Source organism: Heptranchias perlo, chromosome 3 (genome assembly GCF_035084215.1).
Source record: "Heptranchias perlo isolate sHepPer1 chromosome 3, sHepPer1.hap1, whole genome shotgun sequence".
NCBI lineage: Eukaryota > Metazoa > Chordata > Chondrichthyes > Hexanchiformes > Hexanchidae > Heptranchias > Heptranchias perlo.
The window spans coordinates 40,379,069-40,400,821 of NC_090327.1; the positions used below are offsets into that span (position 1 = coordinate 40,379,069).

Here is a 21,753-nt window from a genome sequence, read left to right on the forward strand (position 1 = left end):
AAAAAAATTGAGCACTGAAATCGGTGTAAAGCAGCAATGTTCAGCAATGCTAAAGCAGGATTAATGGCAGTATTTTGCATACACAAGTATATTAAAACTCTAGGTGAACAGTCAGCTCCAGAGTGCAGTTAAAAACTGAAGTGAAACACCGTTGTAATTACAATAGCACTGGCCAAACTATAGAATTACTTTTTCCCCTATCTCCTCTCCCGTAGGCTGTGATGGATTCTGCTATAAAGGTTCCATGGATGCGAACAGCCCTTTTGCACCTCACCTAAATATCAATTCTTCACGAGGTCCGACAGCTACGACTAGATTTTCCTCTTTTGGCGTAATTTACGCCAGGGTGGCTACTGGCTGATTTTGGACAGACTCAAATGGAAGTGGGTTGTTCACATCCAGTTTTTCTTTGTCAGCTCATTAAGCATAACTTCAGGTACAAGTTTGGATGGATCTAAAGAGCATAAGAGTGGTGGGAGAAGAGAATGGCATGCAAATAAACTTTAATTAAAAAGGTAAGTCACAATGGGGCAGAAATTCAGAAAGCCTCTGGAGAGCCTCAGAAGGCTGAAGCGGCATGGGACTATAAAGAGGCAAGCAAAAATGAAGGGAATGGGAACCCAAGTACAGCTACGAATCTGAAGATAAGTGACGGAGCAGCCCAGCACCCAAACCCATGCTTGATAGCTGCTGCACGAGGTACCTGTGAGGAGGGTTGCCTTCTGTGCCACTTCACAGACCCATCTCTACAGCTCAGCATTGCAGCTTGCCTGCAAGGAGATGCAAAGTTTCAGGCCATAGCAGATTGTTACTGTCACTGTATCTGCCAGCTCTATGTAGCCACAGATGTTCTTGCACCAGATAGCACAACTCTTCATCTGTCTCTGTGCTAACCCAGACCCTGAAAAGACTGTTCTCCATGGTCGCTGCCAGACAAATGTGCCAGGAACTGCAAAAATAGTTTATGGCACCTTGACAGGTGCAGCAAATGGGCATGCTATGCCACTGAAAGCATGACACACGGTGATTGTGCTACTGCTGTACTGCTGAGGAAGAATACAACACTACAATTAGTTAGACATTCACATTTCTTAGTGATGCTAGTAGAGGTCTGCAAGCACTTCTTTCTTTGGGAGGAGTCGTCTACACAAGCACTACATCGCCAAAACAAGGTCATTTCACTTCTTTCTATAGATGTGGCTGCAAGGGTATTGTGATCCGGGGTGGGGTGAGGGGGAATAATTTAGATCAATTGGCACAAAGGTTCATTAGAATATAAACGCCAAGAGGAAAAAAAAAAGATTAATGGTTAAGAGATGCCAAAATACATTTACCTTTATATTGCTGTATCCTTTCCATGGCCTCCTGACTAGCCATCCTGAATGCCTATTTATTATGAGCGTTCTTCTCGTTAGGCGTCCTGCACACCAGAGACTGGCATGCAAGCCTGACACGCCTTCAAATTAATATTAAAATGAAGCATCTCTTTGATTAAGATGCTTCCAATGCAACTGGTACCGCCTACTATAAAATTAGCGAGGATGTAAACCCATTTCTTGCGGGGTCGAACTTCCAACTCTGTCCAATGTTGCCAGAAAAGGCAGCAGAAAATCTTACTTCAGGTGTTGGCATGCTATCTGTGCAGGGCAAGGATCACAGATGAGGAGCAGAAACCCTGCTGATTTTCCCCTTCCTAGCTCAGGAAGACTAAGGCAAATTGTAACAATTCTGCTGCTGGCCTGGCAGTGATCAACAAACTCGGAACAGACCAGAGATTGAACAGGAGACTTTACTCATCTCTTTGGTTATGTACACCACCCTTTTCAAAATATAATATAAATCAATAAAACCCATCATCTGTGCATTAACCTGTGAATAAATGGCACTGGTCCATCATTTTAACATAATAACATTAATGCACATTAAATCCATCAGATGTAACTTCCCTGAATGCAAAAAGACTGGGCAGTACGCAGTGCTTCTGGCACAGAGAGTAAAGAATCTGCTCACAAGTATGAAGAGGAGTAAAAAAACTCACCTTTTCACGTTGCCCAAAATGTTCAGCGTACCATACCATTCCAGAAAGACAAAGGAAAGTGATGAAAGCCTGAAATGAACAGAAAGCCTCTTTAGGTAGAGCATATTCCCTTTCCTGGGCCCAAATCTCACACAATTTAAAAAAGGCAGTTACCATCTAATATTTTTCATTCATTTTTGACATTTTACAAAGCCCATGCAGAGCCACAAAACAACAGTATTCCTGCTGCTGGTCCAGCAGTGATCAGCAAATTCAGAACAGATCAGGGATCCTTCTCATCTCTATGATTATGTACAGGACTGTGTAATCATTTGCCCCTTTTTAAAATATAATATCAATAAAACTTAACGAGTACATTAAGCTGTGAATAAATTACTCTGGCCCACATATACTATAAAAATATTATATCAAATCACCCAATTTATTGAGAGACTTATTAGCAACAAAACTAGATTTTGTGAGAAACAAACAAAAAAATGCTGGAAATACACAGCACTTCAGTCAGCATCTGTACAGAGAAATCAGCCTGGGAAGGGACCTGCCTGAAACAGCGATCAGTCTTATCTCTCTACAGTTCCTCACTGACCTGCTGCGCATATCCAGAATTTTCTGCTTTTGTTTCAGATTTTCAGCATTTGGAGTTTTTTTTTTGCTTTCTATTTATATACTTATAAATTAACTCTGCAAATATTTTCCTTTGCATATTATATGAACAAAACGACTCACTTTTAACATGTCGGCCCTCAAAATTCAGCACTTTAAACTTTATATCCTCTGGTCCCAATTGATTCATTTAAAAAATGATGGTATCAAGTAAAATCTTTAAGATCACATTACATTTTTCTTAACGTTGTCATCCAAAGTCACATTTTTGTGTCTATGCTGGACATTCTACTTGGGTTTAGTATCACTAACCACTCCAGGAAGCAGACCTTGCGTCCCTATGAACTGGAGTGTACCTTTACTGATCAATTATCTAGGTATGTGACAGTAAGACTCAGGGATTGAATAGAGAACCCTTGCTGTACACTGTACACTGGCTTACTGGAATGTACCATGTGCCACCACATGATTCTCCTGGTCTTTGTAGGCAGATTGAATCTACACCAAAAGACTGAAGCTCAGGCTATAAACCAGAAAACAATTTATTCAACATAGAACAGGTAAGTGAACAGTATTCAGTACAAAACAATGCATTTATTGTAATATATAAACTTTACAAGCTATTCGCCACAATATATTCAAATAATAAAATTGCAACCACTGAGCTATTTTTCAACATACATTAAACCTTGAAAAGGATGTTTACTTCTTACAGGGTGGACCACTGCTACGAAGTCAAAAACCCCAGTTTCACTATCAACAACAAACTGACTTCTGAGGTAAATGCAGCCACGTGAGTATCATTCCAAGTTCTTTAAAGGTGTACTGAAAGAAACCCCATTTCACAAAAATCTGTATTTTCCTTAACTGTATTAAATGATATGCGATTCTTTGTTAATTACATAGAATATTTGTCCCCCAGGTTGAACTGAATGCTTCATCCATCCAATCACAAAGACATTATAAAATAGGTACAACCCAATGTCTCTGCATTCAATCGACATTAGGATATTAAAACTTTTTGTTTGACACAAACCAAGACTGAGACACATAGGAATTGATCTACACCTACCTGAATGAAATGAGTATTTTCTATATTTTGCTCAAATAGCTCCTAGAAACCATAATTAATCCTGTGCATACAGTTATTAGTAATAGTGAATTCAGATCAATAATACAATGCAGCCAAAACTAAATTTCTCCTCGGTCATTCAGCTCAGGCAAACTTGATTTATGAGCCACATTGAAAACCAGAGCCATAGGATATGGCTCCCTAAGAAAAGGAGATTCATACAAATCAAACTGCACCTCTACCTGGACTGTATAGCATCCGAAGTGAGATCAGCTACCTCAGCAAGACTATATGGCTGAGTACTACACTGGCTGCTGCTTTTACCCATTGGGGGAGTGGGGTGTAATTTCAAGCACAATCTCCACCTCCTTCCAAAATAGCATTAAAAAAAACTGAATGGTACTTTTACCCACATGACCACCAGCAGAGCTGTAATGTATGTTTACAGAACCTTAAATCCAGGCTCAAGGTTGGATATAGGTCCTTGCTGGGACCTACAATTAATGTGGAAATTACTGTAACAATGAGCAATGGACTTTCTTACCATGCAAATAAGCCAAAGGATAACGTACAGTCCCACAGTTTTGGAGAACAAATCCTGACCCGACTTGATGCACACTATTGCTTCCAGAAAGGCAATGGCCCTGTCAACATTTTAAAAAAAAAGTTAGACAGATCTCGTCAATTCAGTCGGAGTCACAGCCAGGTCCACAGTCTGATTTTTTGGGATTAATTTGAATTTTTCTGGGTGTCACCAAATGCATTTAATAAAAATAAATTACTTCAAGCTCGAAAAATATAATTTTGATATAATAACACATTTCATATTGTTTTTGATGAGTCAGACATTAGACTGTTGCAATGGGGGTGTGGGAATACTTGAATGGGCTTGGAGGGCGGATATTTGGGGTGGCTGCGATGTGAGAGTGGAGAGGGTTTATGCTGGGGGAATCACATGAGGTGGTCAAGGATTGGGAGGATTTGAGAGAGAATGGGGTTAAAAGAACAGGTATGTCGGAGATTTATTTAAATTATATACAAGTTCTGATACACCATGCATGAGAAGAAAGCTGGAAGCAACCTGGTGAGATGGCTGGAATTGCAGTTGGTCAGCAATATTGTTGGGAAATACCTTAAAAGCAAGGGAAGACCAGGACAGAGGCCTAGGCTGTGCCTGGTGAAGATGAACTACTGGGGGATTGTCAGCATACAATAGCAGGATGGGCACCTTTAGAAGAAAAAGCCAGTGGTGGCCCTAGTCAGGAATCAACCCCCACAGGAGATGCCACAGCTGCAGCACTTACCACCTCTCAAATAGTATCACCTCTTCAGACATATCAGCAGCAGGAGCTGGAGCCTCGGGTGCAAGTACAACTAAGCTGACCTCCACTCACATCCTACAACCACACAGGCCTCTGCCTCCCCCTCATCTGTCTCCAGCAATACCAACTTTGCCCATAATCAGTAGCAGGTTATCTCGTGACAGTTGAATATTTGAGCAAATCAGCATATTATTGAATAGATTGTGGTTATTTAAGTCATTCAATCAATCAGAACAACACTACAGATGCATTTAAAGTGTGACTGATATAGGTACAAGTGCAATATGCACTAGATGCAAAACTTAATTATATAGATAGATGGATAGATTTGGAAGTAAACACACACATTGCACTAGGCTTACTTATTGTTTTGGTGCCAAGCTTTAGGAAAAATTGCACTTCAACAATATCCTTCAGCACTGTGCTAATACACTTCCTGTGTGATACTAGTCATCGCAAATTACTCCCATTAAAGTTGCAAATCTATAACCAGCAGTACATTATCCTAATGTTACACTACTCAAAAACATTACCCAACACAATGGAAGGACAACATTTGTAGTCTAATTGTACTGCTGAATGTTTTTCACCTTCAAGTGAACAAAGTACAATAATTGTCACTAGGAATTTAGTAAAACACAACACTGTTTTGGACATTCATGAAAAATAGACTGGAATCCTCAGGAGCATTTATGATAGACAGCGATAACTTGCTTTGGCTTTTGACAGTGGGCCAGATTTTGCTGTGAGCTGTGAACGAATGGCACCAGCTGTTCGTTAGACTTGTACTTGCCTATAGACTTTCCATGGGGCTTTGCATGGCAAGTTGCAGACAGCGGGAGATCCAAACTCAATGAGAGGTGATCTCATTGAAAAGTATAAGATTATGAGGGGACTTGACAGGGTAGAGGCTGATAGGTTGTTTCCCCTGGCTGGAGAGTCTAGAACTAGAGGGCATAGTCGCAGGATATGGGGTCAGCCATTTAAGATTGAGAAAAGGAGGCATTTCTTCACTCAGAGGGTTGTGAATCTTTGGAATTCTCTACCCCAGAGAGCTGTGGATGCTCAGTCGTTGAATATATTCAAGGCTGAGATCAATAAGTTTTTGGACTCTAGGGGAATCAAGGGAAATGGGGATCGGGCAGGAAAGTGGAATTAAGGTTGAAGATCAGCCATGATCTGATTGAATGGCAGAGCAGGCTTAAGGGACCGTATGGCCTATTCCTGCTCCTATTTCTTATGTTTAAACAGGGCATCCGGGATCTGTGTAAAAAGGGTAAGCAAAAGTGTTTCTCCTTAACCAATCAGATTGAAGAATTGTTAATAAGCAGTGCAGAGTCTGAACCAGGAAGTGTAAGTTAGAATAGTGAATTCAATGTCAAATCAGATACAGAAAGCAAAATAAAGAGAGGGAAAGAAAGATTGGCTTAAGAGAAAAAAAACAGAAAAAGGTCAAAAAAGTTATTTAAATTTTTTTTTAAAAATCGCCAACAACAATTAGAAGCTGAAGGAATGAGACCCCACACTTGTAATAGTTAACTTTCAGTGCCAGAAAGGTTGTTTGGCACTAATTAAGACTTACCACACTGTTAAAAGGATGCTTAGACTGGAGCGAACAAGCCCTAACTTTTTGTGGTGAGTTTAGTCCATACTGATGACGTCAGTACAGGAACTTCATGCCGTTCAATACATTTGAATGGGGAACAAGACGGTGAGATGCTGTTTTCGCGCAGCTTACGGAGGAGCGGTGCATCTCCGACAGCAACTTCTGGATTTTCGTGTTTAACTGCACATCTCCGAAGTTGCTGTCCGATGTCAGTTAGCCGCACCGTTATTTTCACAGCAAAATCTGGGCCAATATGTTGTAATCTGAAGGAGCACTGTCCTCGTAGAACTGTTTGACAACATTTTTTGTGGGAGGGAAAAGCCCCGGGGTGGGGGGGCGCGGGACGCGTGGCGAGGGGTAGAAGAGTCAAAAAGGCTTCAGCTCAACAGTCTAAATGTTTTGATACTGATGCTGTAAAACTGATGATCTTAGAACACAAGAAAAAAAAAAGCCCATTCTGTCTCCTTATTACTCTAACTCTCCCATATCAAAGCGTCCATCGGTATCTTGAACAACTCCACTCGACTATTTCCCAGCTTCAGTAAAAACATTCTTCTTAATACATTTGTTTTAATCTAGGTTTACATTAGCTATACCTTTTAATATATCCCCTATATTTCAAGTTCTCTAAAGTCAAGTGAAATGGAGTTAGATGCATTTCATGATGTACTCATTAGCAGCTGTGACTGTAATCATTTCACAGGTTATTTATTCCAAAAAATGTTTTTAGTTTATATATTTTTCTAAAAACGATCAACTATTGTATAGTTGCCACTACATTACTACTTATAAAGTGATTTTTCTCCCTCTCCACACTGTGCACCATTCAGAAAGTAATAGCAGGCTAACAACTTGTTCTCCGACACTGCTACTCTGTAACCAATTGCTAGAATGTGGGCAGGAGAAGCCTGGCTTTAATCGCCCAAAGATTTTCTCTCCCTTTGCTCAAAACACTAAAGCTTAATGTTACCAAAAAGCTTTTTAGTTGTCTGAAAGCCAACTAGAGAACTCATGAGGACCATCACTAATGCAATACCGTAGGTCTCTGGGGAACTGCATAGTCATGTAACCGATGGAAGACGAAAGCTTCTCCTATAACAAATGTTAAGGACCTGAAGAGGTACAAGGATAAAGGGAGTAGGAAACAAATCTCTTGATGGTGGGATTAAGACACATGAGGTCCTTGTTCAGTGTGTGCCTGTGCATAAATGAGCTGGCCTTATCCAATAAAGCTCATTTCAATGTTTTTCTGGTGCTTCCAGCATGTGGCTCATGATGTGCCAAGAGTGTAAGGGAGTCAGAATTTCAACTTCAATAGTCTGCTGACTACTGTTTTCTTAGGAGGTGGGCGGGAGGAAAAGATATGGTGGGAAAGTGGTGGCAAGGAGGGAGAGGGAGAGGAGGGAGAGGGAGAGGAGGGAAAGGGGCCTCGCCCTCAGCATCCGTTCAAGACAGGCGTTATGTGCTCCGCAATGAACCTTACGCACAGTTTCCTAGCATTGTTTACGCTGGCCAGCCACATTGGGCTTCGCTGGATGTGTTGAAGGCCTTGGGCTCCAGTAATAAGAGGGCGTCTGATGAACTTCGATACATCAGGCACTCAGTTATCATAACATCAGCACTTTTATATCCACATGAACAAAGCTCTGCATTAATCTGAACCCTTGTCATATCAGAGTCTTCTTGCAGTTACTAAATGCAAAATACGAGAACTCATTCTGTTTCCCAGCATGCTCATTCTGGTGCTCGACAATGTGAAATGCTGGAGTGGGATCAATCAAATCACATGAAGACAGTAATTTCAGGTTTTCTGTCTTAGAAAAATTAAGTCAATGTTCAACATAACAATTTCAATCAACCAGCAGAGGGCACTCAAACCCTATTAGATGGATTAATCTCAGGTTCTTGATCTCTGCATTTTTGGTCTATTTTAGGGTCCACACCTATTGCTAATTGCTCAAACAACAACATGATAGATTAGTAGGCTTCGTAGCAAGAGCAGAGGATGAAGTGTTAAATAAATTGAAATTAACGCAAATGAGGAAAGTTATAGAAATAAGCACACTTACCCAAATACCCAGCACTGAGTCCCTACTCTTTTGCATTGAGTGTCAGTGAGATATGCATAATACTGTCTGTAAACAAAACATAAAAGGAAAATATTGAACAAGTATATTATACACAAACAGGGTCATAAAATCCAAAATGCAAGTCACAACCATTTTTGTAAGTTAACACTACATTACATTCCACATTCAGTAACTTTTTTTTTATTCGTTCATGGGATGTGGGCTTGCTGGCAAGGCCGGCATTTATTGCCTATCCCTAATTGCCCTTGAGAAGGTGGTGGTGAGCCGCCTTCTTGAACCGCTGCAGTCCGTGTGGTGAAGGTTCTCCCACAGCGCTGTTAGGAAGGGAGTTCCACGATGTTGACCCAGCGACGATGAAGGAACAGCGATATATTTCCAAGTCGGGATGGTGTGTGACTTGGAGGAGAACGTGCAGGTGGTGTTGTTCCCATGTGCCTGCTGCTCTTGTCCTTCTAGGTGGTGGAGGTCACGGGTTTTGGAGGTGCTGTCAAAAAAGCCTTGGCGAGTTACTGCAGTGCATCCTGTGGATGGTACACACTGCAGCCACTGTGCGCCGGTGGTGAAGGAAGTGAATGTTTCGGGTGGTGGATGGGGTGCCAATCAAGTGGGCTGCTTTGTCCTGGATGGTGTTGAGCTTCTTGAGTTTTGTTGGAGCTGCACTCATCCAGGCAAGTGGAGAGTATTCCATCACATGCCTGACTTGTGCCTTGCAGATGGTGGAAAGGCTTTGGGGAGTGAGGAGGTGAGTCACTCGCCGCAGAATACCCAGCCTCTGACCTGCTCTCGTAGCCACAGTATTTATATGGCTGGTCCAGTTAAGTTTCTTGACAATGGTGACCCCCAGAATGTTGATGGTGGGGGATTCGGCGATGGTAATGCCGTTGAATGTCAAGGGGAGGTGGTTAGACCCTCTCTTGTTGGAGATGGTCATTGCCTGGCACTTGTCTGGTGCGAATGTGATTTGCCACTTATAAGCCCTTATAAGCCACTTATAATTTTTCGAGGATTTCATTTCACATCGTTCACCTGACGAAGGGGGAAGCCTCTGAAAGCTTGTGAATTTAAAATAAAATTGCTGGACTATAACTTGGTGTTGTAAAATTGTTTACAATTGTCAACCCCAGTCCATCACCGGCATCTCCACATCAAGCCCAAGCCTGGATGTGGTCATTCAGCAGCCCCTTTAATAGCGAGTGACTTTACCAAACAGCTCATCAGCATCACACAAGTGGGTTCTGGTCAACTGCTGCTCATAGCCAGAATAGTCAGTATAACACTAAAATAAAAACAATGTCCTTCCTGCTTTGGTGATGAATAGAATATGGAGTTTGGAACTCAGCTCTGGGTTAAACAAGTTACCATGTGGTTCAGCTGAAGCAAGCAGCTGGGGATGGGAATGGAGACCAGTGTCCAGCTGGGCAAAGTTCCAGTTCATTCACAACTAGATGTCAGAAAAACAATACAGCATCATGGAGGGGTTGCACAGTCAAGGATTGTGGTAGACAATGGAGCTGGTGTCATCCACAAATATCTGGAAACTGATTCCATGCCTATGGATGATGTCACTGAGTACTACGTAAATGAGGAAAAGAGGAACCAAGGTTGGAACCGTGGGCAGCTATGAAGGTGACTAGGGCAGGGGAAGAAAAGCCAATGCTGAAGTTACACTGGCTAGATTGGGACAGGTAGGAGTGGAACCAGAGCTGAGGAGGTAGACCATACACAAAAGTGATGGTTGACCATGTTGAATGCTGCAGATTTAATATGGGATGATGCACCTTAGTCACAGAGGATGTCATTGGCGACTTGAAAGGAAAAAATTTGCAAGGTTACGAGGATAAGGCGGGGAGTGGGACTAGCTGGATTGCTCTTGCATAGAGCCAGCACGGACTCAATGGGCCGAATGGCCTCCTTCCTTGCTGTAACCTTTCTATGATTCTAGGGTGGTTTTGGTGCTGTGAGCAGGGCGATTGAACTGTGGGTTTTGGGAGAAGCACACATGGAGCTAGCCACTGACACATGTGGGAACCTTAAAGATGAAGGGGAGATTATATATCGCTAGTAGGTGGAGAGAACAGAGGTTAAGAGTGGGATTGTTAAGGGAGACACTGAAGAAAGAAGGTTTGAAGTTAATGCTTGTGAAAAGGTAGCGTATCAATAAGTATTGAGGCAAGATCGTTGAGTGGTCCTTACTTTGTTGGTTGTGGAGGATCGAGGAGTAGGAAAAGTGACTCAAAGGATGCGCTGAGGGGGGTGGGGCAGATAGGAGAGAAGCTGCAAAGTGATTTGCAGTCAGGGTTGGGGTGAGGGTAAGGGGGAAGAGGAGGAGGCAGTAGCTGAGGAAGCCATGTGGATAGCCTCAATCTTTGAGATGAAGACGTCGATAAGCTCTTCACAATTTATCCTGGAGGTAAGAATGGAGAGGATGGGGATAGGTAATTGAGAAGAGGAGCCTTGGGTTGTTCTTGGCCTTTCAGGATGACCCTGGAGTGGGAGACAACATATTGCTCAGGATATTGAAGCCAGATCTGGAGATGGATAAACAGACCAGATGTGCAACAGGTGTGCTTTAGGGTACAGAGCTGGGAACCGAGTGAATTGGGATGGATGAGGGTATCAGCAGCAGAACAAAGGGAGCTGGTGAATAATTCAACAGAGGTAACAACATCTTGATGGATGGAAAGTCAAAGAAGAGTGTTGAGAGTGCGCTTTAGTAAGGGAATTGTGGACAAGTGGAGTTTTTTCCCCCCCAGAGACAGAGGTCGAGGGTAGTTTGGATGGTGCAGGAAATAAGAAAGTAGTCAAAGATAGTGGTTGATATTTAAAACTTCAGAGATGGTGAGGTCTAAGTGATGCTTAGGGGTGGGAGAGTTTATTTGCAGCGTGAGGTCCAGTAAGGACAAGAGGCACAAAAGTCGAAGTTATTGAGGATGAGGAGCTGTTCAGTGCAAAGACCAAGAGAGGAGAATAGGAAGATCTTTGCTAGGGAAGGACTTTAAGAGAGTAGGTGGGAGCTGTGCAAGAAGGTGAGGTGCTCAAATGAGGAAGAGTGACAGAAGAGTAGGGGAAAGGCAGAGATGAGACCTGGCTCCCACCACCACGTTTTAGTCTCCTCAGTAAACAGAATATCAACAAACAGATCAAAGCTTTGGATTAAATTTGTTTACTACTTAAAACACCATGAAGCATAAGAATTAGGTTCATATTAGAGCACACAGCAATATTCACACATGTGCAACACAAAGTCTGTCAGAGTTAGGCGGCACATCTCCAGACATAGAAATTCTTAGAATTAGACAAACTACATTTGGATGTGCCAATATGCAAACAGTTCAGTCTTCCAATGCCACTTTCAGTATCAAATTAGCACGTCAAGTAGTATCCTTAAGGAGGAGAGTTTCACGTGAAATACACAAGCTGCTTACTGCTTAGTCCTTTCATCTGAGCAGTCAGAAGGAGCTTTTATATTTTACTAGTATCTCCAGGCTCCCCAAAAATGAGCCTTGCTCAGCCAGTTGCCAGGCAGATATAAAAGAATGGGTACTCGCTGATAACAGCGGTTGACAGCCTTAACAGGTCCAAACAGTTTTACATTTGGTTAGACGAGCACAGGTATAACACAATCTAAAACCAGCAAGAACTAGAGAATTGCAGCAAAGGTACAGCACTTATATCCTGAAACTTTTTGACATGGGTTCTCAATGAATTTTGGGGTTTTCATTTTTCATAAGACAGCAACAATGATTGCATCCAAGGCTAATTTGTTTTATTGTATAATCCCACTCTAGAAACTTAAGCACATAATCTAGGCTGATACTTCCAGTGCAGTGCTGAGGGAGTGCTGCACTGTCGGACGTGCCGTCTTTCGAATGAGATGCTAAAACAAGGCCCCATCTGCCCTCTCAGGTGGACCTAAAAGAACCCACGGCACTATTTTGACGACGAACAGGGGAGTTCTCCCTGGCCAATATTTATCTCTCAATCAACATCACTAAAAAACAGATTATCTGGTCATTTACCTCATTGCTGTTTGTGGAACCTTGCTGTGCACAAATTGGCTGCTGTGTTTCCTACATTACAATAGTGACTACACGTCAAAAAAAAACTTAATTGGCTGTGAAGCACTTTGGGATGCCGTGAAAGGCGCTATATAAATGCATGTCCTTTTTTTAATCCAGTTGAAGCTCATGACTCTTTTCAGTGAATCACACTAAATGCAAATGACAGAGTAAATCTTGAATGATATATACCTTTTTTTAAAAAGACAATGATGCCTCATGCTGCATGGTATATACCATATTGTTTTAAAATACTATACATACATATGTATATTGTTAAAAATAGAGTGTGTTGCACACTGCCCATTCACAAAATGCTGCTTCCTGTATCACTCTTTATAAGGTGAACATTTACAATGGGATTGTGTGTAAACCCCTGTTCAAAAAAGGAGAGAAGGATAAACCCGGCAACTACACGCCAGTCAAGCCTAACGTTGGTGGTGGGGAAACTTTTAGAGACAATAATCCGGGACAAAATTAATTGGCACTTGGAAAAATGTGGGTTAATAAATGAAAGCCAGCACAGATTTGTTAAAGGCAAATCATGCTTGACTAACACAGAGAAGGTTGAGGAGGGTCATGCAGCTGATGCTGTGTACATGGACTTTCAAAAGGCGTTTGATAAAGTACCACATAATAGACTGGTTAGCAAAATTAAAGCCCATGGGATTAAAGGGGCAGTGGCTGCTAAATTGGTTAAGGGACAGAAAGCAGACAGTAATGTTGAACAGTTGCATTCAAACTGGAGGGAAGTATGCAGTGGTGTCCCCAGGGTTTGTAGTTGGGACCAATGCTCTTTTTATGTATATTAATGTCCTGAACTTGGATATACAGGGCGTAATTTCAAAGCTTGCAGATGACACGAAACTCCAAAATGTAGTAAACAGCGAGGAGCATAGCAACAGACTCAGGAGGACTTAGACAGACTGGTGAAATGGGCAGGCACGTGGCAGATGAAATTTAATGCAGAGAAGTGTGAAGTGATTCATTTTGGTTGGAAGAATGAGGAGAGACAATATCAACTAAATGGTACAATTTTAAAGGGTGCAGAAATGAAAGTCTTTGAAGGGGGCAGGATAAGTTGAGAAGGCTGTTAAAAAGGCATATGGGACCTGTAGCTTTATAAAGAAGAGGCATAGAATACATATGAAGTTATGCTAAACCTTTATGAAACATTGGTTAGGCCCTAGTTGGAGTATTATGTTCAATTCTGGGCACCACACTTTAGGAAGGATGTCAAGGCCTTAAGAAAGGGTGCAGAGGAGATTTACCAGAATGGTCCAGGGATGAAAGACTTCAGTTATGTGATGAGACTAGAGAAACTGGGATTGTTCTCAGAGTAGAGAAGGTTAAGGGGAGATTTGATAGAGGTGTTCAAAATCATGAAGGATTTTGATAGAGTTAATAAGGAGAAACTGTTTCCAGTGGCAGAAGGGTCAGTAACCAGAGGACACAGATTGAAGGGAATTGGCAAAAGAACCAGAAGAGACATGAGAAAAAAAACTTTACGCAGCGAGTTGTTATGATCTGGAAAGCACTGCCTGAAAGGGTGGTAGAAGCAGATTCAATAGTAACTTTCAAAAGGGAATTAGATAAACACGAACGGAGAAAATTTGAAGGGCTATGGGGAAAGAGCAGGGGAACGGGACTAATAGGATAGCTCTTTCAAAGAGCTGGCACAGGCATGATGGGCCAAATGGCCTCCTTCTGTGCTGTATCATTCAATGATTTTATAATGGACAAACCAAATGTAAACATTCTGACATCATGGTTTACCGATGAACCAAATGAAACACGTCGAAATGCTTACTGAAAAAAAATCATCCGTTTTCCCCCCTCAGTAACTAATTTCTAATGTTCAAAAGGAAGATTTTAACAAAATAAAAAAATGAAAAATCACATATTTCACAATAACATGGTTACATTTATCTACTGAATTGTTTTTATACCTTTTAAAACCTTCATTAAAGTTTTTACTTGAAAGTTTCAGCCTTTCCTAAAAGGCCTGGGCTTGAACTTGATATTTCTGGCTCCCTTCTCCCTCCTCTCCCCCAACTTGGTAAAATTATCTCCCTACCTTCTAAAGCTGTTTGACCTGAATACTGTACTTGGCCTTGACTCTCCTTGTGCAACATCACAGAAGATCTATAAAAATAGGCCACTCACAGAATAATGGACAGAGTTGCAAAATTCAATCCATAAAGCACCACAAAAATTCCAGAATATCTTTTCATAGTGATGAAATTTGACTAATTCAGTCACTCTAATAAATGGCGCAGATGTCGATCCCCTACAAGTCAAACACCTCTATTGTTATAAAACAACATACCCTCCAACTCACCATGAAAGATTTGTTAGTAATATAGTAAAAGCCTTGGGTTTATTTCTGCAAATGTAACACTATTTCCATCGCACCAGTCTTTTGGGATTAAACTTATTTATTCATTTTACTCACCCCTGACAGTTTGGTGTCAAAAATTGATGGCACTGTTGTATACTTACCTTTAAACTCCCTGCTCCATCTTCAAGGTAGGTGGTGCTGACCACAGCTCCACCTGCCTTGGAGCTACTACATTTGGGCTTGATGATTCCTGCCCCCTCCATTATGTTGTTCTTTTCCCACCACAACCAGATTCCAAGCCCCAAGCTAACTTTGGGCTTTGAAGCTCACCCTGGAGTAACAAAATCTCCAACCTGGCCTGGGGTGGGGGGGGTTGGGGCAGACAGCTTGGGTCACGGCTCCACCCTAATGCACCTATCCTACCTCTTCCTGCCACTCACCTTGTCTTGAGTGCCTGTAGCCCTCCCCCTTATTCCTTCCTACAGCCTGTTGCCTCTCCTGTCCCAATCCCTGCCCTCCATGCCCACTCATTCACAAGAAAACCCCTATTATTGGACTTTTGTCAGCAGCACCCTGCAATCCCCCTTCCTAACCTCCCTAGGATAGCCTCACAGTAACACCATATTCAGCAACCCCCTCCCAGGTTCTTCCACATCCTGTCATCCCAGTGCTGCTGCATTCCAATTCTACTCTCCCACTGTCACACTCAGAGGCTCTCCCAATGTTCCCACACCTCAAGAATCTTTTCCCAATGCTTTCTCAAATACAACTCCTCTCAGTACTGCTATACCCTAATGCAGCCCACTCCTTCCAGAGCCTGGACCCTCCTTCCTTCTGCTCCCAAACATCATGGTCACTCCCCCCAGATTCTGCAATCCCCCCACCCACCACTCCATCGATGCCATCAAACTCCCTATTTCTAAATCCCAGGATCAACCTCCAACTCATTTCTACCCTACTCCCCAATACTACATGCAGTTCCCACAATTTATCTTCTACCTACCTGCAACCTGGAACATCTTTCCTACCATCTTCCTCTGTATCCTGGGCTTTAAGAAAAAGTGAGATAAAATTACCTACATCATTCATGAAACATTTAACAATAAGGCCATTGATTTGCAGTGCCCATGCAGGCGTGCACCTGAACATAGAATTTGAGCCTGTAAGTATCACTAACATCTGTACAATTCTCCAATAGTCTCTCTAAACATTATATGACTTAATCAGTCGCTGTAAATCAGTGGCTGCATATCCTCTGACTAACCATGAGCAACTTCACTGTAAATCCATTAATAAATAAATGCATGAACAACAATTTGCATTCAAATAGCACTTTTAGTATGGAAAAATGTTCCAAAGCATTAATCAAAAAAGTGAGCCAAAAGGAGGACTGACCAAAAACTTAGAGCTGGGCTTTATGGAGGGTGTTAAAGGCAGAGAGGTGGAGAGGTTTAGGGAGGGAATTCTAGAGTATGGGTCTAGGTTGCTGAAGGCAGGGCCATCAATGGTGGGATAAAGTGAGGGGGAGATGTATAAGGGGCTGTAGTCAGAGGAATGGAGAGTGGGGGGGGGGGGGGGGGGAAATTATAGGGATGGAGAAGGTTACAGAGATATAGATGAGTGAAGCCAAAAAGAGATTTAAACACAAGAATAAGAATTTTAAATCTGAGGTGGTGGGTTCCAGGAGCCAATGTAGGTCGGCGAAGACAGATATGATGGTTAAGTGGGACTTGGTGCAGGTTAGAATATGGGCAGCTGAGTTTTGGATCAGTTGAAGTTTACAGATGGTGGAGGATGGTCGCCTGGTCAGAGAGCATTGGAATAATCATCTAAAGACATGGACAAGGGTTGCAACGGTATATCAACTGAGGTTGGGACAGAGATGGAAGTAGGTAGTCTTTGTGATCGAGTGGATATGGGGCTGGAAGCTCAGCTCAGGGTTGGATAGGACACAGAGGTTGCGGCCAGTCTGCTTCAGCCCCAGACAGTGGCCGGGGAGGGGAATGCAATTAGTGACAGGGGTCCAAGACAAGGCTTCGGTGTTCCCAACGTTTAGCTGCAGGAAGTGAATGTTGGACAAGCAATTTAACAACACAGAGGCGGTGGAGTGGGTTGAGAAAGGTGGTAGAGAGTTGAGTGCTATCAGTGTACACGTGGAAGCTGAAATGCTCTGACTATGCTTGGATGGGTAAAAGTGAGGGCAGTCCCACCGAGCTGGACCCCAACAGAGGAGAGGCTTTGGAGGAGGATGGTCTGGTCGACCGAGGCAGGAAAGTCTTGTTTAACAATTTGTTAAAGGCATACATCAGCACTAAAAAACCTGACAGCCCAGCATGAAACACTCTGTCTAGCTGCTACTGTTTGTGTTTGTCGAACACAATGGAACTGCACAATTTGTGACATCACTCTTCCTCCTCTCTGAAGAAATGGTTACAACCAACATGGCAATCACATGATTCACCACTGCGTTATCCTGGTCATCATAACTCACCAGCATTACAATTTGCTGAACCTTCTGTGGTCAGATGACTATTATATGGCAAAGCTACAAGCCACCCCAACAATTACACTTGCTTTTCGCATGTCAAATTTAGTCATACCAACAGACTACATTGTGAATTATTTACCAAATAGATATGGTTGAGGCCTACATGACAACCAGTGTACACAAACACATACTTTGATTATCTGAGTGTGGCATTTCTGGTGGCTCAGGTAAACGATGAGGTGTTCCTCCACTTGGTCATTTACCTGAGTTAGCACGACTCCAATGTGGATGGGAGTCCCTTAGGTACAATCAAGACTGGCTAAAACAGGATCTTCACAAAAAAAACTCCTTCATCTTTTTAAAACACATCCTCACAACTAGGTATGCAGTTCACCTGGCTACGAAATTGCTTTCAGGTGTTTCATAGCCACCGACTTCATCCCTCTCCCTGGCCACTGTCTGAGGCTGAACCAGACAGTTCGCAAAGTTGGCGTCCTATTTGACAGAGATAAGCTCCCGACCCCATAGCTGTTCCATCACCAAGACCGCTACTTCCACCTCTATAACATCGCCCGTCCCCCTGCCTCAGCGCATCTGCTGCTGAAACCCTCATCCATGCCTTTGTTACCTCTAGACTGGACTATTCCAATGATCTCCCGGCTGGCCTCCCATTTTCCACCCTCCAAAAACTCATCCAAGCTAACCTAACTCGCACCTAGTCCCGTTCACTAAGCCAGTTTTGTATCCAAAGTGCCAAGGCACCCTGGATTCCATGGGCTCGTACCTTCTTGACCAGTCTCCTGTGGGGGACTTTATCGAAGGCCTTACTGAAATCCATGTATACCACATCCACTGCGTTACCCTCATCCACACGCCTAGTCACCCCCTCAAAAAATTCAATCAAATTAGTCAGACATGATCTTCCCTTGACAAAGCCATGTTGACTATCCCTGATTAATCCTTGCTTCTCCAAGTGGAGACTAATTTTGTCCTTCAGAATTTTTTCCAATAATTTTCCTACCACTGATGTTAGGCTCACTGGCCTGTAGTTCCCCGGTTTTTCCCTACTCCCCTTCTTGAATAATGGTATTACATTAGCGGTTCTCCAGTCCTCTGGCACATCCCCTGTGACCAGAGAGGTTCTGAATATATGTGACAGAGCCCCCGCAATCTCCTCCTTTGCCTCACACAGTAGCCTGGGATACATTTCGTCCGGGCCTGGGGATTTATCCATTTTTAGGCCTGCTAAAACCGCCAATACCTCCTCCCACTCGATGTTAATATGTTCGAGTATATCACAGTCCCCCTGCCGTATTTCTATGTCTACATCGTCCTTCTCCATAGTGAAAACAGATGCAAAAAATTCATTTAGAACCCCTCCTACATCTGCCGGCTCCACACACAGATTGCCATTTTTGTCCCTAATGGGCCCTATTTTTTCCCTAGTCATCCTCTTACCCTTAATATACTTATAAAACATCTTAGGATTTTCCTTTATTTTGCTCGCCAGTGTTATTTCATGGCCCCTCCTTGATCTCCTAATTTCTTTTTTAAGTATCCCCCTGCACTTTCATATTGGCAAGATGCAACTAGAGGCATGCCCAGGGATTGGTATTGGGATCGGTATTGGGATCACTCTTGTTTTCCATCTATATAATATATATTGTGTCTTCCATAAAGCAGGCGTTTCAATCACATTAATTTTTTTCACACTTGGCTAATTGCATCCTTTGACTCACCGTAAACCATTCCATGGGAAATCTGCTAGTACATACTAATTTGGATATGGCATAGAGGGACCAATATCAAAATTTGCTGACAACACCAAATTAGCAAGCATGCAAAAGTCTAGGCAAATTAAAAGGGACATGGGGAAAATACAGGACATGAAAAGACTATGCAATCCATCTGGTGGGCTCCAAAAGCCAATACCTTTCAATCAGTCACTCCCTTAAATATCTATCCTATCTCCTTTAATGTTTTTCCACACCAGTGCCCTCCATTGCCTCACTGGGCAGTACACTAACCTATACATAAATTAATTAAATCTAAAATTCATATACCCCTTTCCACTTCTCAGCTGGAGCCTGTTGTCCCTGGTTCTAGAGTTTGTGGTAAGTGAAAGAGGCAGATATATGGCAAATGCAGTTCAACGTAGAAAAAATGGTACATTTTGGGAAAGAGAACAGAACAGAAACATAATATAGAACAGGGAATTCTAAGGGCAAGATGCACATATTGCTTTTTGTACCTGCAACACTGCTTTTAAAAGGCAAATGAGATTTTGTGTTTTATATATAGGAACTATGACAAATGAGTTCCATCTCAATTCAAATCATTAGTAAGTCCAATATATTTAGCATTTATTGGCAAAATGTTGCTTTAAATTTGCTTAATATTAACTTATTGTTGAAGAGGATTTAGATCCCTGTCTGGTATGTAAAATGTCAATTCAAAAGCAGTACTGCTATGTTAATAAATTTTGATTGCAAAACAAGTGGAAGCCACTTAACAAACTGCTTGCTTTGTCCTGAAATCAATCAATCAAATCAACGTAAAGTGTAACAAGCAAATGATCTCACAACTGGAAGGAGTTCACTGAACCTTCATTAATTTGATAAATTTAGGCCAACTATGAAAGAAACTTACTGTTTTACTATATTCTAGTTTTCAACTTCAAAGGGTACAAGAGGTATATCTCAGGCAGCATGCTGCCAACTAGTTTGTTCTTCATGTACCACTGTAATGCAGTTCACATGGAAGTACTTTTGTGGAGCTCCTTGGGCCATTACACATCCCCGCATACAAGAGTTACAGTATGAATGCTAGCCCAGGTTAAGTTTCATCAGTAGAGTTAGTCAAGTGTTATTTTTGTATCCAAGAAAGGGAACAAGTTAAAAGTGCTGTAATAATAATGCCAAGTGTTGCAGTGATTCCTGTATTTTGCTACTGCTTATCTGTCACATTTATTAATCATGATCCGTAGTTCATAACCTAAAATACAGTAATGATAGAGCATTTATTTTTCCACTATCCAAAGCTTACAAGATCCCAAGAGAATTCAGGTCATATGCAGTAAGCCACATACAACAATAGGAGTTTGTGTTTAACCCTGGGCAATGTTATAATACTAATTATTCAGTTTGTAGGGAGCAAAATCTCGCTTACAGGACTGGTCCTTGACACTGAGCACGAGAGAAGTGTCTAATGAATCCCATAAAAATGTAACAGGGACATTCAATAGAAAAGCAAGGAGCTGATGATGAATCTGTGTATTCGTTAGGCCAAAGAAGGACTACAGTATGCAGCTGAATAGCCCATTATAGAAAGGACACTGGAGTCATGGAAAAAGTACAATGTAAGTTTACTAGGTTGATACCAGACCTCCTGCTTTGGTCCTCAGGTCCACCCTGCTCTCTACTTGCTCCAATTTTATGTCCCACTCTGCTGCTTCTCTGCTCTAGGTTTGGGCCTCGGGACTCAATCTGCTCTCTTCATGTCAAACCTCAGATTCTGAAGTCTACTTGCTCTAAACTAACCTTCACTCTCAGTTTCTTTCACACCCATAAGGGTTGCAGTGGTTCCTGTGTATGCCAGTACTGGTCAGGACCACAGGTCCAAATCCACCAGAGCATCAACAGGATACCATCTGACCCGAAGGTACAAGGTCACAGCTCTAGATCCAACATTCCATATCAGGCTGGAATTGGTGCCTCTTGCTCCCCCCAAGTCAGGCTCCAATCCTGCCACCCACTCCCAATCCTACTATTCCTTCCCAATGAGAGGTCCCAAGCTCCTTCCTACTCCCTTCAGCCCTAGCATCCTGTTCCCTCACAGCCTAGCCCCAATCCCCAGTTTCTCCCTGGATTGTCTCATCCCTCCAGCTATGGCCTGTCCCTGCTCATCCCAGATCCCTCCTCTGACTGAGTAAATTTTGGCTTTCAACTAGTTATTTGACCTACTTTTTAAAAAAAGGTGAGACACAAAATGTAGTAAATCAATAAAAGGAACATATGAGATACAGAATATATGGAAATGACAGGTGGAAGTACAGAATAAGCAAAATAAACACAGTAAGAGATAAACAGGATCTTGAGAGATGATGTGCAAAAGGGATACTGGGAGAGGAAGAGGG

The 21,753-nt window shown here is 42.3% G+C and overlaps 1 protein-coding gene across 1 annotated transcript in view; it reads right to left on the minus strand.

Moving 5' to 3' along the window:
• LOC137312622 (phosphatidylserine synthase 1-like) overlaps nucleotides 1-21,753 on the minus strand; it is a 47,483-nt gene that overhangs the window by 11,529 nt on the left and 14,201 nt on the right. Inside the window, exons 9-11 of the mRNA XM_067979148.1 lie at nucleotides 8,711-8,776; nucleotides 4,258-4,357; nucleotides 2,039-2,107 (exon numbers count right to left, since the gene is read on the minus strand). Of these exons, the coding sequence (XP_067835249.1) occupies nucleotides 2,039-2,107; nucleotides 4,258-4,357; nucleotides 8,711-8,776 (235 nt within the window). The remainder of the gene's footprint in view (nucleotides 1-2,038; nucleotides 2,108-4,257; nucleotides 4,358-8,710; nucleotides 8,777-21,753) is intronic.